At 42.9% G+C, this 22,087-nt stretch overlaps 1 protein-coding gene across 3 annotated transcripts in view; it reads left to right on the forward strand.

Annotated features, from left to right (window-relative positions):
* Window positions 1–12,718, forward strand: part of LPAR1 (lysophosphatidic acid receptor 1) — a 91,647-nt gene extending 78,929 nt beyond the window's left edge. For all 3 annotated transcript variants that reach the window (XM_054987516.1, XM_054987515.1, XM_054987517.1), the window contains one exon: window positions 10,705–12,718. In XM_054987516.1, the coding sequence (XP_054843491.1) occupies window positions 10,705–11,006 (302 nt within the window). In that variant the 3' untranslated portion in view covers window positions 11,007–12,718. The remainder of the gene's footprint in view (window positions 1–10,704) is intronic.
* The last annotated feature ends 9,369 nt before the right edge of the window (window positions 12,719–22,087 follow it).

A 22,087-nucleotide genomic window follows, 5' to 3' on the forward strand; every position in this document is an offset into this window, starting at 1 on the left:
TTTACCTTTATCAATTACATTTAATGATTCCCACCCGTCCTCTAAGGAACGCAGCAGTGCTTTCTCTGATTTTACAGCAAGGCTGAGAGAAAGTGATTTAACCAAGACCAAACATTTAGTTTCATGGCTGAGTGGAGATTTGAACCTGATTATCCAAAATCCTGGTTCAGTGTAACCCCACTACATCACAGGGCTTCACCATGTGCCCACAGCAGTACTATAGCAATTTAACACACGATCTGGCATATGTAAAGAGTCACCTACTCTGGAATTTATCCTCCCCACAATTGTGTGTGAGGAGTCTCGTTTTCCCATTCCCTCCCTCCCTCTTGCTTTATTTCCCTCTTTTAAAGATTTGGAAATAGAGAGGAAGAATGAAGGAGACTTTCGAAGATATAGGAGGCTTAGAAACCAGGAATTACAAAATATACTTCAGCAATCAATGGGACCTTCCGAAGGCTTCATCTCTTATCAAAGCCCTGAAATGACTTCCTTTTCCTTCTGCCATGCTCACCTTTAGATTTTTATTACCTTGGCACCCTTTCTTCATTCCTTCTAGTTTTGCCTCGTTGATTCCTTGCCCAAGTGAAACAAACATTTCCTGTCCTTATTCATGAAAAATGCCGATCTTCTTTTCATATTCAGAAGGACAGGAGGAAATATTCTGGAATGAAGTGAGGCTTCAAATACAAGACTTCCAGAGAGGTGTGATTTGGAAGAAGCAGACACATTCCTATTTCCCCAAACAATATTTTTATGTTTGTTTTATTTACTTTATCTTACATATCTTACTCTTAATTCAAAGATAATGCTCACCTTCAATTTATTAACTACATCATTGCCAGATATACTATCCCTGATGATCTAATGCAGCCCTCAGGGAATAGCTTTGATCTTCATGATTGGGTCTTTAGAGAAGATGCCCTAATTGATGCTTCTCTGATTTCTCAATCAAGGTTTGCCCCTTGGTTTAATATGATTTAAAAAGATCATTGTAAAGCCTCCTACTTAACCAACATAACTGCGTATAATCTTAGGAGGACCTTTACTTCATTGCGCTTTCAAACAATGCCTACGGAGATGCTAGTGGGTCGATATAAAAAGACGCCAGTTGACCAACGCATCTGTGTATGTGGTCATTCAGTGGAGGACCTCCCTCATTATATCCTGGCTTGCCCTCTATAAGCAGAACCTAGGAATAAATTCCTGGCTAAGATCTTGTCTGCTCTACATCCCCTGCCTGTCTCTGATAAGATTGTTACGATGCTCTCTGACAAGGGTTCTTTTATTTCACTAAGATATAGATATATTGAGGGGAGCGGGTCTGCTATAAACCATCAGGTCAGGCAGAGGACTTAGATGATACATTTCTAGACCAGATTACAAATTTTTCAAAGAGACAGGACGTAGTAGTCATGGGAGATGTCAAATTCTGTGATATCTGTTGGAAGTCAAACTTTGCTTAAAAAAAAAAAGTGAGGTCTAATAAATTCGAGTTGTCTTGCTGACAACATTTTCCAGAAAGTGGAGAAGGAAATAAGGGGGGGGGGGGTCTGGGATTCGGCTTCGTTTTCCCAGCCATGTCGGATGCTCCTCTCCGCAGGTCCGGGAGGAAACGTCCGAGCAGCCTGACCGGGCAGTTGACCTGCGAGGGTTAACCCCCAGGACTCCCAGTGAGGGAGTCAGGGTCCGGAGCATGGCGGGAAGAACCCCCTGAAAGCAATGCAGGGGGTAAATTGCCCGTTTGCTCCAACGGAGGCCAGCAGACTTGCGCAGCACATCGCATGCCGCCGGGCCATGGAGAACGGCAATAAGCAGATTTAAGGTGAAAACCTGTAAGTAAGCGAATCCCTTCTGATTTCTAAGCGTATGCGAAGGATTGGTGGGAGTTGAAGCTAAGAAGGCGCGGATTTCTTCCCCTTCATGGAGTTTTGGAACTTAGCTGGCGCCCCCCCCCCCCCCCAAGATGGCAACAAAAAAGCAGAGCCCAGCGATGAGTAAATCAGTGATGGCGATGTTACAGGGGAAGGGGGAAACCCTGGAAGAGATGGTCAGATGAGCGGTCTTTGAAGCTATGCAGCCCTTTGTAGCGAAGTTAAATGAAATGGGGCAAAAGGTTGATTCAGTGGAAAGCGAAGTGAAAACCATTAAAGAAATAGCGTCTGGAGCAGAGCAGTCTGCACTCAAAAACGTAGTACTCATGAAAGCAACAAGTAAAGAAGTGAAGCTCTGGAAGAACGAAATAATAGGATTACAAGTGGACCATGCCCAAACGGTACTGCATCTTCAGAATGTAAAAGAGGAGCAAAGTGAAAATTTAAAAGATTTGGTATCGGAACTTTTGGCGTCATTTGCAAAGGCAACTAAAGAAGAGTTAAAAAGCGACATTTTGGAAGTCCGTCGGACATCTTCAAAATATGCAATGAAGCGTCAGCTGCCTCGCGAGATTATTATCGACTTTTCATCTAAGAAGACTCGGGACACCATCTTATATAATTCGTATAATGTGGATTTGGACTATTTGGGCAGTAAGGTTAAGATATTGAAGGACGTTCCATTTTTGGCTCGTAAAAGAAGATTTAAGTATAAAAGACTTGCAGCTTTCCTGAGGAAATGTGATGTAAAATACAAATGGTTGTTTCCGGAAGGCATCTGGTTCAGATACAAGGATCAAACCTACAAGATAACATCGGAAGTACAGCTGAGAGACTTTTTGTTTAACCATCAGGAGTTTCAGCAAGAAGAAAGTCCAAAGTCTGAAGGGGAGAGTGGGGGGGAGGAGGGAGCAAGCGCAGCTATTGTAGCTGCGCAGAGAGAACTGAGACCGAGACGCGGGGGGGGGGGGGAGAAGACCTGGTCCTGAATGTAGTCTGTATTTTATAAGATCTACCAATCTGATAGCATATTAGAAAGTTAACTTTAAAGAAAAATTGCAGTATGAAGGGAATACAAGACATGTAGATGTAGTGTGTGTTTTCTGTTTATATGTTGCTCTTCCCTTTTCCCCAGTCCCCTTTTTTCCTATATATTTTTGTAGTTTTTTGTAGTCTTTTATGTTAGAAATTAAAAATAAAATAAATAAAAAAGGAAATAAGCGGGGTCTGTGAAGAACTGGTTGATGAGTCCATGTAATTCTGGAGTTTAAGATACTGGAAAAGGGAAAACCTGAATGTAGTCAGATGTATAGGTAGGATTTTAGAAAAGCTAATTTTAAGAACCTCAAAGGGCCCAGCTGCAAGTGATGAATGACACTTGAACGGCAAGTGAACAGACTCACATGTATTCCTCCCTATGTGATCAAGTGGAGCGCAAGTGAACAGGGAGGAGTACACGTGAGTCTGTTTACTTGCCGTTCAAGTGTCATTCGTCACTTGTAGCTTGGCCCAAAGTTATACTGGGTAGATTTCTGTGGTCAGAAGGGAGATCAAGATGAATGGGAATTTCTTAAAAGTGAGATATTGAAAGCACAATGACAAATTATTCCAATGAGAAGGAAAAATTGGAGGAACCTAAAGAAGCCAGGATAGATCCATAAGCAGCTTTCTAAAGACCTGAAAATTTAAAAAGACATTTTGAAGAAGTGGAAGGAGGGCCATATAACCAAGGATGAATATAAACAAATTGCCAGTGCTTGTAGAGAGTTAGAAAGGCTAACACTCAATATGAGCTTAGGCTACTGAGAGATGCTAAACACAACAGAAAAGGGTCCTTTGATTATGTTCAAAGCAAGAAAAAGAATATGGAAGTGATAGACCTACTGTGGGGAGAGTAAAGTGAGATTTTTAACAGGCAATAGAGTGCAGACCTGCTCAACTCCTACTTTACCTCTCCCCGCAAAGTAGGAATTGAGCAGGTCTGTTGTGTTTAGCATCTCTTGCTAGCCTAAGTTCCTATTGAGCTTTAGCTTTTCTAACACTCTCTTGCAAGAGAAACTGTACTTAGCCTGGCAAAAAGAGAACACATGAAAAAGGAAGGGAATTGCAGCCTAAGATAGGCATAGGGGTGGTACATAAACTCCTGGCTTCTGTGAATGAAATCAAGTCCTCAGGGCCAGATGAATTGCATCTTAGGGTACTAAAGGAACTTGCTGATGTACTTGTGGAGCCTCTGTCTAGAATCTTTTAAGAATTCTTGGCGAATAGGTGAGGTGTCAGAAGATTGGAGGCGGGCAAATGTCCCCATCTTCAAAGGGGGGGGGAGGAGAATCCAGGTAATTATTGACCCCTCGGTTAGATGTCTTTACCTGGAAAGGTTTTGGAACAAATCATGAAACAGTAAGTCCTTGAAAGACAGCTGTGATTACTAAGAGCCAGCAAGAACAAGTCATGTTAGACTAAACTTACCTTCTTTTTTGAGTCAGTTACTACTTTGGTGGACCAGGGGAATGCTGTGGACATAGTTTATCTTGATTTCAGTAAGGTTTTTGATAAAGTTCCACTTGATATTCTTGTTGACAACTTAGTAAAATGTGGTTTGGATCCTGCTACTGTTAGGTGGATTTGTAACTAGTTGACAGATCACACCCAAAGAGTGCTTGTAAATGGTTCCTCATCCTCTTAGAGAGGAAGGACAAGTGGAGTGCCTCAGGGATCTGTCCTCCAGGGTCTTGTGTTGTTCACCATCTTCATAAATGACTTGGATGAAGGAATAAAGAGAATGCTTATTAAATTTGCAGATATACTAAATTGAGAGGGGTAGCTTATATAGTAGAAGACAGAATCAAGATTTGAGATGATCTCAACAGGCTGGAAAACTGGGCTAAAACTAACAAAATTAAATTCAACAGAGACAAATGTGAAGTTCTGCATTTAGAAAAATCTAAGGCATAATTATAGGATGGGGGAGACTTGTCTTGGCAGTAGTCCATGTGAAAAGGATCTAAAGATCTTAGTAGATCATACGCTGAGCTTGAGTCAGCAGCATGATGTGGCAGCTAAAAAGGCAAATGTGATTTTAGGTTGTATCAATAGAAATATAGTGTCTAGATCACGCAAAGTGATGATATCACTTCCTTCGGCAATGGTTAGACCTCACTTGGAGTACTACGTTCAGAAGGATGCCGATAAGATGGAAAGTGTCCAAAGTAGGGCAACAAAGATGGCAAGTCCTATGAGGACAGGTTGAAGGAGCTGGGTATGTTTCGCTTGGAGAGCAAGTGACTGAGAAGTGATATGATAGCCCTCTTCACGTATTTGAAGGGCTGTCACATAGAGGATGGAGCAGAGTTTTTTTTTCTGTTACCCTTGAGAGCCAGAGCAGAAATGATGGGTTAAAATTAAAGCAAAAGAGTTTTTGGCTAAACATTGGGAAGAACTTCCTGCCAGAGCAGTTCCTCAGTGGAACAGGCTTCTTTGAGAGGTGGAGGTATTTAAAATGAGGCTAGATGGCTACCTGACAGCAATGATGATTCTATGATCCAGTTGGAATATATGCAGATCTGGAGCCAGTGCTAGGTTCTCATGGCCCTTTCTTACATTCCCAGGGTAATGCCAGTCACCACGTTGGGGTCAGGAAGGCATTTTGCCCCAGGCCAGATTGGCTGGGTATCCTGAGGTTTTTCCCCTTCCTCTGGACATAGAACAGGGGTCACTGGGGGAATTGGTGGGGGGAGAGAGAGCTGTGGATTTTAGTATTGTGCAAGGTGCTGGACTAGATGACCCTTGGGATCCCTTCCAGCTCTATGTTTCTGCAATGAATGCATGTACAATGAATCCACTTGAGTGGGAGAGTTCATCCCTATTCTGAAAAAAAATGGATTCCCAGTCACAAATATGTTGGCCCCACCTGTCACCTGGAGTGCCCATGTGTATATGTGCACAGCTGTATGCACATAGGTTATATGTCTACATTCCACTGAAGGTCCAGGACAGAGTGTGCCACCATGATGGTGCTCTTCTCTGCCATCATCTGTTCATTTTGAGCGGTTTGAACGTTCTCTGGCCAGACATACGAGGCCCACCTGTCACCTGGCATTTCCATCTGTATTGTTATGCATTGCAAGGGAAGATTAGTAATGGTAGGCAGTCTGTCTCTTAGGCAGTAATATTGGCCAGTACTTTCCTAGAAATCTATAACTCCTAAGAATATAACATAGAAATAATCTTCATCTGCAGTTTAAACATAATTTACAAAAAAGAAAATCCATGAAACAGCATAACACAGAACGGAAAAGAAAAAGGCATTGCTTGATCCTATTTGCTGAGAAGTGTGATTTAAAAAAAAGCTCATTCCCATTTTTCTCTCACACTTGTATAGATATGGCCCATTTAAATGAATAACCCTATTGAGGACAGACTATATAAGATTTTGAGTAGATGGCTCACTTACTATAAATAAGCAAAAATTATCCTGCTGATCTGTTTGGCCTTGGAATTTTTTTCCTCTTCAAAATAATTATAGAGATGTATAGAATACAGCTTCTCAGGCTGCTAAATTCCATTGTTTACTTACCTATTAAGGGAGTAATCCTAAGGCAGCCGATGAATGACTTGGTGGTGGTAAGTGCCCTCAAATCATAGCTGACTCATAGCGACCCCTGGTGGTTTTTTAAAAAACTTTAGTTTCATTTATAATATCCTTAACAACGTGAACAATGATAATTTAACCAATGTCAGCATTTAGATATTCGATATTCCAATTCAGTCTACAAACAAGAAAAATTGCTGTATCATAAACAAACCATACCAACAGGTATCCTAGACCGTGTGTTAAAATATGGTTCCAAACAATTTATAGATATGAATCACTATACTTCAGAGTATAGCAATAAAGCTGTATTTAACTGGTTCTATTGTGCTAGATTGGTCATTGCTGGAAATAAATTCAAGAAAAGGGTACCACGTTTCCAGGAATGAAGACTGATAGTTACAGTTTTCCATGAATTTTAATTGATCTGCTGTCTTTTCCAAAATTTAAAAAAAAATCCCACGCTTTCTTATACCAGTTGCTAACTTGATGGTTTGTCAGCCTTTTCCCACAATGAAGTGAGCAGGGTTTTAGCAGCTATGAGTAAGAAGAAAATCAAGTTTTTCCTAATAGGAGGAATGTTGGGGTCATCCCAAAGATTTAGCAAAATTATTTCAGTGATTTTATGAATTTGGGTAATAATTTCCTCCTAGAAGTTGTGCACTTTGGGGCAGCTCCACCAACAATGAATATAGGATCCAACTGTTCCACATGGTTTCCCTGGTGGGGTTTTCATGGCAAGAGACTAACAGAGGTGGTTTGCCAGTGCCTGCTTCTGCAACCTTGGTCTTTGTTGGAGGTCTCCCATCCAATTACTAACCCAGGCCCACTCTGCTTAGCTTCTGAGATCTGACGAGATCAGGCTCGCCTGGGCTATACTGATACCTTATTTATGTATTTATTAATTGGTTTTTATCTGTTTTAATGTGTATTTTTAACTTTGTATTTAAATGTTTGTTGTGAGCCGTGCTGAGCCTGTGTGCGGGGAGGGTGGGATACAGCCATGACTTGAGGGTACTCACCGCCACCACTCATATCAGAGGCTGTACAGAAAACCATAAAATGCAGATCGTACAAATGGAAACAGTCGGTCTCAAGATGACATAGTGGGGGCACTAGCAACCAGAACAGGACATCATCAGGCCTCAGCCATTTGCCCAGAGGAACAAAAACTATAATAATGTAACATGTAGATTGACCTTAAGGACAAGCCTCACCTGCAGCAATCCATGCACATATATTTGATGTGCTGTGAAGTTGCCAACTCTCTTGCTCTAGTCAGACTTCTGTGCCTCCGCAAGGTGCTGAACAGTTGCCTGATCAGTGCAGTTGTTCATATCATGGGCATGAAGAGTTAAGGGCAGCTCTACCTGTGATCCTGCAATCTTTATTGGTGCAGATTTCAAAGGTGCAGGAGCCCTGCTGGAACAAAGAAGCTGGCAAACCCATTCTGAAAGTCATTACTCTCAGAATTCTGTTCCTGACGGTGGTCAATAAATGCATGGATGGCTTCAAAGCTACATCTTTGCGTGATTTCAGTTTTGGTAGCTATTGTAATAAAACACCCCCTCAGGGCCTTGTTTTTACCACGGAGAATGAGGGAGTTATGCAGCTCAAGTCTCAAGGTGCTAATCCCCAATGAGAAGTTCACCGCTCCAGCTTATCTCCCTCATTCCCTTTCACACATAGAATTTACTCTCTGCTGCCACAGCAAATAACTCCAATTTGGAAGGAGGATATCTTTAAGTATGTAAGCAATCTGTCAATACAGCATATAAAGGCATACTGTTGAACAACATCTGAGCATAGAAAAAATGCTATGAATCACAGAAAATATTTTAATTTCCTTTCATTTATGTGCAAGATTTCTCATGTAAGGGGAATATTGGTGCCAAAATACTCCTTTAAAACAGCACAGTTTCATATCACCATTTTTAAAAATCTTTACCCAACACTTTTCAAATGAGGAAGCGGATGGTATACGCTTGAATTGGGGCTATGCTCCCTTTTGTCTACGCAAATTCAAAAAGCCTTTCAATTACTATTCAACAGAACTTTGGAGAAAGAAACATGGCTACAGACACGGCACTTTAATGCATTAACATGCAATTCTGTATTTCGTTTTAATGAAAGTATTACCGAAAGGACTGTATACTAATGTGTCCGACATTACTGCTACTACAATACACTAATCGTGCATTCGTGTCCACTGCTTTTCACTTAAACAAGAAAACTAAAATGGTTAGCAAAACCAGGACAAGCTACTGTCTGTCCTGATGTTAATTGTATAACTCTGAGCGATGGGGTAGGGGGAGGACATGGTAACCTTGAGTAGGGTGACAAAGTGATTGAAATTTTTAATGGAGATATGAAAAATGTGTTAAAGAAGACTCAATATGGCAGGGGTAGCCAAACTTGCTTAATGTAAGAGCCACATAGAATAAACATCAGATGTTTGAGAGCCGCAAGACATGATGCATTGAAGTGACTTCAGATGAGGAGGTGGGTTAGGGGGAGTGTGCTGAAAGTGACATCACAGGAAGGGGTGGGGTTTGGGTGCAGCATGCTGGAAGTGGCATCTTCAGAAGGGGTGGAGTTTGGGAAGAGCTATCACCTGAGCTTTGACTTGGAAGTGACATCACAAAAGTGATGTCACATCCTTGATAGGCTTCACCCCCAAAGTCCCCAGGTATTTTCTGAGTCAGACCTGGCAACCCCAACATTTTTATTGAAAATATGAAAGTCATGGAAAAAAAGAAGGAAGGAAGGAAAAAAGGAAAAGGGAGGGAAGACATGGGAAAAAAGAAGGAAAGGGAGGGAGAGAAAGACATGGAAAGACAGACGGAAAGGGAGGGAAATAAATTAAACTAGAATAAAATGTATGGCCAAGGTGATACTCAGAGACCTCTGGGAGCTGCACAATATGTCTAGAAGAGCCGCAGTTTGGCCACCCCTGCCATATGGTTATAGTGCTTACACTGCTGAAGACCAGGGAGGCTTGGATTCAAATCCTTGCTTGCCATGAAAATTGTGGGATCACCTTGGACCAGTGGTTCTCTCTCAGCTTAATCTTGTGAGGATAAAATGGAAGAAGTGTGACCCAAATCAGTCCTTGTGTCAGGCCTGCCATGTATAGAGAGCTCTGCTGCTCATGAAGAACTAGAACACAAGTCCTGAGGCAAAAGGAATCTTTTTAGTTTGTTTAGTCTGTTTGTGCCAATTTGGCCCAAATCCTTAATGAGGGAAGGATGGAAGGGAGACATCTACTTAACCAGAACATAATTATTACCCAATCCTAGCCAAAAAGTGGTGCATCGAGACAAAAGTACAAGACCGGGAGACAAGTGTTAATATCAGTAGTACTATGGCAATTTACATATGACAATTCAGTGACAACCATTCACATTAGCACCATTCTAGGGTATTGTTGTGTTACTTCTAGTCAAATGCCCAGGCATTCCAAATGATGTTCCTCCCACACCTCTATCCAGAGCAAACCAACCCAGAGAGAAGTGATTGCCCCCAAAGGGACCAGAAGATGGGAGGCGGTAAACAGGGAAGAAGTTTTGAGTAGAAACTATTGCATTGCGCTCTGCTTGGGGCTACCTTTGGAGATGGTGTGGACGCTATAGCTAGTGCAGAATGCTGTGGCTAGACTGCTGGTTGGGTCCAGCTATTGGGAACATGTAACCCTGATATTACAGCAGCTACACTGGCTACTGATCCGTTCCCAAGCCCAATTTAAGATGCTGGTTCTATCCTTTAAAGCCCTACATGACTTGGGACCAGGGTACTGAAGGACTGTCTTCTCCCATACCTTCCTGCCTGGGAGTTGAGATCACAGGAAGAAGCTGTGCTGACTCCGCCGTCAACCATAGAAGCTCGGTTGATGGGTACATGGGAGAGGGCCTTTTTGGTGGCAGTCCCATGACTATGGAATGATCTCCCCCTGGAGGTGCTCCTCTCCCTCACTCTCTAGCTTCAGGAGGCAGCTGAAGGCTGTTTTATTTAGGACTACTTTTAAATGTATTTTAAACTGTGTTTTAACTCTGTTTTTAAATGCTTTTTTGTATTTTATACTGTAAGCCGCCTGGAGCACCTTTGGAGTAAAGGCAGCTAATAATTATTTTAAATAAATTTTAAAAAGGAAGGACGAAGTCCCTAACCAGGCAAAGGATGCTGTCAGGAAATACTGGCTGATAGATCTAACAATAAATAAATGCTCTCTCCTTTTTCTAGGTGCTTTTATAATCTGCTGGACTCCAGGCTTAGTCTTGCTTCTCCTGGATGTTTGCTGCCCACAGTGTGATGTCCTGGCATATGAAAAATTCTTCTTGTTACTTGCCGAATTCAACTCTGCCATGAACCCCATCATCTACTCCTACCGGGATAAGGAGATGAGCGCCACCTTCAAACAAATTCTTTGCTGTCAGCGCAGCGAGAGTGCCAATGGTCCAACGGAAGGCTCCGACCGGTCTGCCTCTTCACTCAATCACACCATCTTGGCTGGAGTTCAAAGTAACGATCATTCTGTGGTTTGAAAAAGAACTGAAAGGGTGTTTTTTTAAAAGAAGAAGAAGAAGAAGAAGAAGAAGAAGAAGAAGAAGAAGAAGAAGATACACACACAAGAATTTATTGTTGGGCAAACTATAGCTAGATATGACTATTGATAGGGCGCATCTTCGAAACACAGAAAATAACCAACTGATGAACTGTTCCTAATAACTAATGGATGATAGTACTTAAGCACCAGAGCCCTGTATCCACAGCTGTCCAGACTAGAATCCTCATTTTTTCCCTTGTTATGAAATTAGAGAAGGAGCTGCTCACACTGGGAAACTGAAATACTTTTGGGAAAGCCATCATTAAGCTATTCTAACCAGCCTCCATCAGACGACACTTTTGTGATGGTTGTAACCGAAATCATCTCCAACTAATTAAGCTTCATAACTGCTTCACTGCCTTTTCATTTAGATATTTAGGCTTCTTCCTCAGTTGTTGTTGTTTAAAAAAATGCATTTCACTTAATTATCCTCATCAGCATGCTTTATGATGGACACTTTCTGGGCATGGGGAAAAACTGTGTTTAGCCTTCATTTTTATTTACACTGCCAGTAACAATGAAAAAAATATTTTTTACTAGTACAGGTGTCAAATGACTGTCTTTGCCTTGGTTTACCAGTGTCTAGGGGCATGCATGTTGCATGCATGGAGATGTGCTTAACTTTTTATCTCGGACTCCGTGGGACTTCAAAGTGCTAACTTCTGGTTGTTCACAAGGGAAGTATATTTTCAAGGCTCTCAAAGAGCCACTTTCAAATTCATTATGGTGAAGCACAATAATGTGTGTGTTTTGAAATATGTTTGTGGTGTTGTTGAGTCTTATGCTTAATTATGGAATGCCAAAGGGATGTTGCTTTTTCGGAAAGTGTGCTTTTTAAAGAAAAAACATTTTAAAGGGTTTTTTTTTAAAAAAATAGAATCTTATCCACCATTTTGCACTGAGTGGGAGAGATTGTTAAAAAAAAATGCTTTCCCTTCATTTCAACAGAATTCGGCTATTTCCTTGTCCCGATTTCAATTTTTTACAGGCAATCTCTTGAATAATTACTGCAATTAAAATGTCATTCCTACAAACTGCATATTTAGAAAAAGTGGCTGCTTTAAAGTGTAGCCTTTTCTCTTTTTAACTCTATTAAAGATCTCTGTACTGAAGACAGAGGATAATTTTTTTTGTTTGTTTTCATATCTTGGGACCATTGTGGAAAGTGTGTAGTGTGCCACATCAATAACAAATTTGCAAACATCCTGTGTTGGGGACCTGCCTGTAGTGAAAAGACACTTGCTTGAAATCAGCCTGTTGTCCCACCGATCTGGAACAGTAGCAGATGTGAGATAGTACCATGTTTGTGTGGGTAGCATATGTAAATTTCTAAGAACCGTGTACAGCAATGTCAAGAAGGTAAAAGGTATGTATAAAGATAGGATACTTAGTGATATGCAAAGTGAAAAATGAAAGTAAAGAGAAGTGTGGCTGATCCTAGAAGAAGGTATCCAAGAGACAACCTGCCAGTTAAGCAAAAGTTGATGTTTCTGTTCACTTTTCCGGATGACAAATATTGTAGGAATTCGTTACTGAAACTGAAAACAATGAACCAGTTTGGTTTTTTACTTGTGTAACTTGCCTAATGAAAAAGAATTCAGGCTGTTAGAATTTTTTTTAAAGTACCATATGTGCTAAGCCACTAATAAAGTTTTCTCAATGAGTATTTAATGTTTAGTGTATCTGTGCCTGCCAGCGTTCAGCAGATCTGCACCATTCTAAACATCATCACAACAGTGAATAGGGCAACAGTTCCTATATTTTGAGTTTCATTATGTCCTTCATCATGTATTCTATGGTTTCTATTACTTGCTGGGTGAATGAAAGTATCTTTTTTACCAGGCAAGTTTGGTTTTGCCCAATCCAGAATAAGCTAATACATAATTTATACATAATACATAACTGATGTGGATGTACAGAGAGCTCCAGAATAAGCTAAGGGAGAAAAAGGAAATGTTCAGGAAATGGAGAGAAGGACAGACTTCTAAAGAGGAGTATATGAGGGTTACTAGGTACTGCAGATCAGCCATCAGAGAGGCCAAAGCTCAGTACGAGCTGGGTCTGGCCAGGAGGGCTCGCTACAATAAGAAACACTTCTACAGATATGTGAGAAGCAAACACAAGGTAAAAGAGGCAATTGGACTGCTGTTGGGAGTAGATGGAGAAACACTGATGCAGGACAGAGAAAAAGCAGACAGGCTTAATGACTTTTTTGCCTCTGTTTTCTCCCTGAAGAACTCAGGCACATCTAGAGATAGTAGAAAATGTGGCAGGACACCTGAGTGGCTAATTGACATTGACAGAGAGGTTGTGGAGAGGCATCTGGCTGCACTGGATGAATACAAATCCCCTGGGCCGGATGGGGTGCACCCAAGAGTGCTGAAAGAACTTTCCAGAGAACTTGCAGAACCCCTGTCCATCATCTTCAAGGCCTCCTGGAGGACTGGGGATGTGCCACAAGATTGGAGAAGAGTGAATGTTATCCCAATCTTTAAGAAAGGGAAGAAGGATGACCCGGGAAACTACAGGCCAGTCAGTCTGACTTCTGTTGCTGGGAAGATATTAGAACAGATTTTAAAGGGATCAATCTGTAAGCATCTGAAGGACTGATCAGTGGTCCGGGGAAGTCAGCATGGTTTTGTTCCTAACAGATCTTGCCAGACCAACCTGGTTTCCTTCTTTGATCGAGTGACCAGCTTACTGGATCGGGGGAACTCTGTTGACGTGATTTATCTGGATTTCAGTAAAGCCTTTGATAAGGTCCCCCATGACATTCTGATGGGCAAACTGGAAGACTGTGGAGTGGACTATAGGACAGTTCGGTGGATAGGGAACTGGTTAGAGGACCGCACTCAAAGAGCAGTGGTCAACAGCATTTCATCAGATTGGAGGGAGGTGTCCAGTGGGGTGCCGCAGGGCTCGGTTTTGGGCCCGGTACTTTTCAATATTTTTATCAATGATCTGGATGAAGGAGTGGAAGGGCTGCTCATTAAATTTGCTGATGATACCAAATTGGGAGGAGTAGCAAACACCCAAGAAGAGAGAATTAAAATTCAACAAGACCTGAATACTCTGGAGAAGTGGGCAGCTGTGAATAGGATGCAATTCAACAAAGACAAGTGCACAGTATTACATCTGGGCCACAAAAATAGGAAACACAAATACTAGATGAGGGATACACTTCTGGGCAGTAGTATATGTGAAAGGGATCTTGGGGTAAGAGTGGACTGTAAACTAAATATGAGCAGTCAGTGTGATGCGGAGGCAAAAAAGGCTAATTCAGTCTTGGGTTGTATCAAAGGGGCCATAGCGTCAAAATCGCAGGAGGTCATAGCCCCTCTCTATACTGCCTTGGTCAGGCCACACCTGGAGTATTGTGTGCAGTTCTGGAGGCCTCCCTTCAAAAAGGATGTGGCCAAAATCGAGAGGGTGCAGAGGAGAGCAACGAGAATGATCAGGGGTCTGGAGACTGAGCCCTACGTGGTAAGGCTGAGGGCCTTGGGAATGTTTAGTTTGGAGAAGAGGAGGTTGTGGGGGGGACATGATTGCTCTCTTTAAATATTTGAAAGGCTGTCATTTGGAGGAGGGCAAGGAGCTGTTCCAGTTGGCAGCAGAGGGTAGGACCCGAAGCAATGGGCTTAAATGACATGCAGAAAGGTACTGGCTGGATATTAGGAAAAACTTTTTCACGGTCAGAGTCGTTCAAAAGTGGAATCAGCTGCCTAGGGAGGTGGTGAGCTCCCCCTCACTGGCTGGATGAATACGTTTCAGAGATGCTTTAGGCTGATCCTGCACTGGGCAGGGGGTTGGACTAGATGGTCTGTATGGCCCCTTCCAACTCTATGATAGAAAAAAAAATCGGCACCTGTATATTTGTCTCCTCTTGTCAGAAGGAAAAAAACTAAAAACTTGGAGAGACTATGCTTTCCTGTGCTCTCAGCTGCCTATAGCATTCTCCTGCTGTCTTCCCTTCTTCATCATGATTCCAAATGGTTAGCTGTATTAGTCTGTTAAAGGTAAAAGTAGTCCCCTGTGCAAGCACCGAGTCATTACTGACCTATGGGGGGACGTCGCATCACGACGTTTTCTTGGCAGACTTTTTAGGGGGTGGTTTGCCATTGCCTTCCCCAGTCATCTACACTTTACCTCCAAGAAACTGGGTACTCATTTTACCGACCTCAGAAGAGTGGAAGGCTGAGTCAACCTTGAGCCGGCTACCTAAACCCAGCTTCCGCCGGGATCGAACTCAGGTCGTGAGCAGAGCTTGGGCTGCTGTACTGCCGCTTACCACTCTACTACCTTTTATTAGTCTGTTATAGCAAAATAAAATTCCAGTGGCGCCTTAAAGACTAACAAGATTTGTTTCAACGTGAACTTTCATGAGTCACAGCTACAGTGCTACTCTATTTTGCTTTTATTTCCCTTCCGCACTCTTCCCGTTGCCACCCCCTCACCAAATGCTGCAAAAATTAAAGCAAAATGTTTGGGATTCTTTTGTGTAAGTTTACAGAGTCTGTCCTCATCCAGTATGTACATACTGGACAAACTTAATTGTCTACTATGACAACAAAGAAAAATATTTTGTGACCATATGTGGATGAAAGAACTACAAACAAGTAACCAATGACAACTTGGTGAAAAGCCATTAAACACACTTTTAAAATATGTACACATAAAAAAGAGATGTGTGTACAAATAATTGCATATTTAGTAGTACATATAACACAAAAACGCATGCTATGGCCCAGGATGCTGGAACTGTCTGTGGCCCACTGTTACGTGAACAGATTTTGGCAAACGATCATTTTATGTCATTTACTGTGCAAGATAGCTCTGAAATGAAGGTCTCCAATACTGCATGCTGAAATTGTGTCCCTTCCCTTCACACAGAGAAAAGAAAGGACATTGAAAATTGGGGGGCGGGGGAGTTGAAGTTTGTTAGTATGTATAAGGTTGGAAAAACTAAGAAATTACTTATTTTGATAACTTCAGAACCTCTCTCAGCAGAAAAAGGGAATACAATCATTTCCAACTTTTTAGATACTTCATTTAAAATAAAGAATCAAGAACATATGTTTTCTAGGTCAACATTAAGGATTTATTCATAGACTGAAACATACTGAATTTGGTATAAAAAATGGCACCATAAAGCTAATCTGCCTTGACATAAAGATGGAGAAGCCAAAATACACAGTTCCTACATAAATCACACCTCATAAAAATGTATCTTGATACTTTTGGGGTTTCCTTAAAGCGAGCCACCATTTTGCTGTGGAAGTTCAATTGTTTTTTCTGTACTATGTTAACACTAAGCAAATAATGCCTGCAGCCTTGCACAGTGCATGCTAGAGAATATGCAAACACAAATATGAATTTAGAGAAAGCAAATGCTCAAACTGGAGGCAGAGCTCTGACCAATTTACAACCTGGCCTGTTCTGCACCAACAGCAGATTGAAAGAATGCTGAAACGGCAGAATGAAGTGTGCCACTTTATAGGGTCTGCACATTTTTGAATATTCCCTTATGTTTTAAAATTCCCAACAAGCAGAAAGCCAGGGGAGGGGGATCTGTCTCAGGTGAGCTTGAGTTCTGCTCACATAGTTTTATAATGTGGGAGGAACATTCAAAAGCGGTATCCCAGAGCAATACAGCCTAGCCTTCCACCTCAGATCTTTTCCAACTCGTTCTATTACTTGTGTAGACCAACCCCAGAATTCATAGAGGAGATGAATTAAGTATTGAGATTTCAGCTCATTGAAACTAGAAGCAGACACACACACACAGGCTCAGCAGGAGCCAACTATATACACACAAGCCACGCCCCTTTTTCCAGCAACAACCAATAGGCACACACAACTAGAATCCTTAGTTTGCATTAACTATATACAAAGTAACTTATTTACAGTACAGTGATTGGTCTTTATTAGGCATCACTGATTGGCAGCTGCCAGCTGGAAACAACCAATAGAAATGAAGACTTCCGGAACCTTAGCTCAGACAGAAGCTAAGTCAATACATAACAAGATGCCAGGCTAATCAATACCAACATCTGGTAAAGAACTACGGTAGAACATTTCAAAGAATAGGATTTCCTAGTCCTTTTCTTGCAGATTTGCTACACAGTTGAAAACCAGGGGGCTACCCCATATCTCCAAGAAAGTACTCTTTTCATAGAACTAGCTGAGATAAGCAGAATCATCCTGTCCAGGGCTTTTTTTCAGGGGGAACATGGGGGAACGGAGTTCCAGAACCTCTTGAAAATGGTCACATGGCTGGTGGCCCCACCCCCTGATCTCCAGACAGAGGGGAGTTGAGATTGGCCTCCACGCCGCTAATCTAAACTCCCCTCTGGAAATCAGGGGGCGGGGCCACCAGCCATGTGACCATTTTTTCTGAGGGCAACCCACTGAGTTCTATCACCTCTTTTCCCAGAAAAAAAGCCCTGATCCTGTCTATAGGCTCCTTAACAACCCATTAAAAGCCTTCCAGGTCATCAAAATAAAATGAGTAGTCCTAGGTCTAGACCTAAAAAGGCACCAGTAACGTAAGAGTAGCTTGGAAATGAATTGACAATGTAATTGGGAGGGTGGGGGATTGGCTTGATAGAGCTTCAGTTACAGGAAAAGCTGAGATATCTGAGATTTCCCCTGTATACGACTCTTCAGGGATCTTCCAGGGGCCAGACCTACAAACTCCAGATACAGAACCTTTACTTGGTCAAGTATTTCATGACCTTGGGAGGGAAGTTGGAGCCTGGAGGCCACTTTTCAAATACTATTTTAAATTTGGAATTCTTGGTCCTGCTCCTGGGCCTTTAAAAGCGACTCGCTCTTCAGAAATTCAAGAGGGAAAGCTCTTCATTTGTTACATTGTGCCAGGATGAAGTTCATCTGCTGTTGGGATGCTATTAAAATATGGTGGCTAGCAGCAGAGGAGGGTTCCTGTGTCGTTTAGCAGTTGTGTAAAGGATACTTTCAACTGGTGCAGATTTCTCCCTACCCCATGACAACCTGCATTGGCTAAAAATCCCATTTTTGGTACAGCTAAATTCCCAGAAGCCCCCTCCCTCTTTGCATCAGGTGACCCTGTGTTAATGCTCCAACAGCAGTCCAATAAGACAGTTCCATCCCCTCCTGTGATCGTTTGATGAGTGCTTTAAACATCCATCCAACTAAATAAATAAAGGGGTCTATTTCAGAGTGAGACATTCTTGCCATTTAAAAGACAGGACTCCATTGAGTGGTGCGATTTTTGTTCCCCTCTGTAACATCCCATACCTTTTACATTTACCTCACAGGCAAACATTCAGCAGGTGACACCTTCCCAAGCATGGATAATTATGGTTGCCAACTGGCCAGAAGAAGAATGTCCTATCCCAGTATTTAAAGTGGCAGGCTACTGAACACTAATGTTTGGTTACTCCACATGTGTACAAACAGTAGATCAAGTATGTTGCTCAGTCTATTACCTGTTACTCAAACTGTGGAGCTAGGTGACAGTTTCCAGCTGGTCTGAGGGTGGGGGGAAGTCTCTTTAAGAAATACTTCATTGGATGTCATTTTTGAAGTAATGTTATTTTCCTTGGTCATAGATCCAGAGGAGTTAGCCGTGTTTGTCTGGCGGGGAGGGCTGTGGTTATCGAAGGCTTGTGCTGCAGTGGAATTGTATGGTCTAGGTGGTGCTGCTGGACTCTTTTTGATTTTGCTACTACAGACTAACACGGCAAGCTCCTTTGAACCTTTACACAAGCAAACTGATCCCCACATCAAAAGGAGCTGTTTGCATCTCCATATCAAAGGAGTTCTTTACATCCCTCCTCTCCTCCCCTCTCCTCCTCTATATTTGACCAGTTTCTTTCTGCCCTCCATGCATCTGACGAAGAGAACTGTGATTCTCGAAAGCTTATGCTACAATAAAATCGGTTAGTCTTAAAGATGCTGCTGGACTCTTTTTGATTTTGTTATTTTCCTCTATGCCATGAAAAGCTTTACACATTATGCTTTCATTAAAGGGGCACGATATTTATCTGCAGGCCAGCTGGCAACCATATTTGCCTTGGAAGCTTGCTGAGTGAGCCAGTTTGGTGTAGTTCTTAAGAGCAGCAGGACTCTAATCTGGAGAAGTGGGTTTGCTTCTCCACTCCTCCGCTTGAAGCCAGCTGGGTGACCTTGGGCCAATCACAGCTCTCTCGGAGCTCCATCGGCTGTCTCAGCCCCACCCACCTCACAGGGTGGTTGTTGTGGGGATAATAGCACACTTTGTAAATCGCTCTGAGTGGGCGTTAAGTTGTCTTGAAGGGTGGTATATACTGTAAATTGAATGCTGTTGCTGCTGCTGCTGCTGCTGTTGTTATCGTTATCATCTTGGGCTCATCACTAAACCCACCTCACAGAGTTGCAGCTGAGAGGATAAGTTGAAGGAAAGGAGTAAGCTGCTTTGGGTCCCCATTAGAGAGAATATAAATAAAAATTTAAAAATAAAACTATGTGCCCCTTTTTTTCTGCACTGCACTCAGGGCTTTTTTTCAGGGGGAACGCGGGGGAATGGAGTTCCAGAACCTCTTGAAAATGGTCACATGGCTGGTGGCCCCGCCCCCTGATCTCCAGACAGAGGGGAGTTTAGACTGCCCTTCACGCCGCTGAGCGGCATGAAGGGCAATCTAAACTCCCCTCTGTCTGGAGAGCAGGGGGCAGGGCCACCAGCCATGTGACCATTTTCTCCGAGGGCAACCCACTGAGTTCCACCACCCCTTTTCCCAGAAAAAAAGCCCTGACCGCAGTTCATGTCCTTAAGGGTAACTAAGGGTAATTAAACCTCTAGGTGGGGCCTGGAGACCTCCCAGAATTACAACTGATATCCAGTCTACACATATCAGTTCCCCTGGAGGAAATGGCTGCTTTGTAGGGTGGACTGTATGGCGTTATACCCTGATGAGGTCCCTCCCCTTCCTCAAACCCCATCCTCTGCAGGCTCCCCCCTCAAATCTCCAGGTATTTCCCAACCTGGCCTTGGCAACCTTAAACTGTAGTTTGCTGTCAAACGCTGGACCTGATACAGATACCATAATAGGAAAGATTTCCTCAGCACGTTTTTGCCTCTTGTGCAGTTTGTTAAAGAGACAGGGGCCTGTCTGTTGAAAGGGGGTGCCGCCCTCCTTACAGGGAACAGGCAAGCTCACAAACTGGTTTCAGAAACGAGAGGTGGTCCGTTCCTCTTTCCCTGCATCCTCATTTTTTATTTCTTCATTTTTAATTTCAGCAGACACGGCATATTCGCTATTTCTTTAAGGCAGAATTACACTCTTCTCCATGGAGCTTCCTTCCTACCTAACCCACCCCGTGGCTGCTAGAAGGTCTTGTATTATTTTAGGTGCCTTTCATTTTATTCAGAGTTCAGCTTCCAAACTTTCCTCAGCTCTTTCGCGAGAGGTAAATATTCACAATGAATGGAAGTTAGAACTGTGTTTTAAAAATTTAGTTCACCTCTTCGGATATGAATTCTGGGTTTCACATTAACTTGTTCCAAATCTCCCACACTCCTTCTCTTCCTCTCCAGTTTCATTTGAAGATTTTTCTCTTAAACATTCAGTAATCGAATTAAAATTTCAAAACAAAAAATGGGCCTGTGGTTCAGCCTGTCCAGAAGTGCTGAAGATGGTGGTGTTGGTGCTGCCGGAAGTCCTCAACAGGAGTTGGGGGAGATCAGCTGTTTATAATCCCACGAAGACTTATTCTGGTCAAGAAATGATGTGCTCCTTAAAAAGTAGCAGTTACTAAAAAGAAGGCTATCAAGGTGAACAGCAGGGTGTTTATATGTGTGTGTAGCATAGGGTTGCCAGCTCCAAGTTGGGAAATTCCTGGAGATCTGGGGGGTGAAACCTGGAGAAAGTGGCAACCTGGAGGCTGGCAACCCTAGTGTAGCAGCATCTCCCAAAGAAGCTCTCTTAACAAAGATTCTTAAGAGAAGGAGGAAATTATACAAGAAGTCAGGACCTCATCATTTCTTTTTGCCACCTGTGTGCTAAGTTTTGGCTGGGTTCCAGCAATGATACACAGACACATCCATTTTGGTTGGAATGGCCACAACTTTTTTGATTACAGCCTGGTTGGAGCATTGGACAGGCATCTGGGCAGCAGATCCTCTGGCATCGAAGCCGTGGTGCTGATCGATGCATGACCCCCCCCCCCAGCCCAATGCTGGCCCCATGGGAGCAAGTGGTGATTTGGCCGCAGCCATGCTGTCCGGCTCTTGCCTCCCAATTCCACAGGGGTGAGCTGCCCGATCTGGCCCAATGCCTCAAAACCACCCGCAGAACCCCTAAAGTTGTGGCTGGCCCACTAGGTACCAGGAGCAGGGTGGGTGGGTGGGAAAGCGTCCTGCTCCTGCCGGTGCTGCACTAGAATGGCGCCAACACGTTGTCCTCACAGAAGAGGACTCCCTCTGCTCCTCCTCCGGCAGACCATGCCTGCTTCCACTGTAGCCTGGCTCTTGGTGGCAACGTTGCCCGTGATGAGTCTGTGAGCTTGCTTTCTTCTATATGATTTCACTTCTAATACTGCAGTTAACTGGGTTTAAGGTAATTCAGTCAGGAATGCTATCCTTCAGCATTCCTAGAACTAAGCCTTTGTTATCCTCACAACAGAGAGATAGGTTAAATTCAGGGCTTTTTTTCTGGGAAAAGAGGTGGTGGAACTCAGTGGGTTGCCCTAGGAGAAAATGGTCACATGGCTGGTGGCCCCGCCCCCTGATCTCCAGACAGAGGGGAGTTGAGATTGCAGAGGGCAATCTCAACTTCCCTCTGTCTGGAGATCAGGGGGCGGGGCCACCAGCCATGTGACCATTTTCAAGAGGTTCCAGAACTCTGTTCCATCATGTTCCAGCTGAAAGAAAGCCCTGGTTAAGCTTAAGGATAAGGACTTAGATCCAGCAGAGAAAGGGAGAGGATTTTCTCATATTTTCACCAACCGCAAATTTAAAAAAAAACCCTCCAATTTGCCCCTCATGTTTTTCCTTGGGCT

This window comes from Eublepharis macularius, chromosome 8 (genome assembly GCF_028583425.1).
Source record: "Eublepharis macularius isolate TG4126 chromosome 8, MPM_Emac_v1.0, whole genome shotgun sequence".
NCBI classification, from domain to species: Eukaryota; Metazoa; Chordata; class Lepidosauria; order Squamata; family Eublepharidae; genus Eublepharis; species Eublepharis macularius.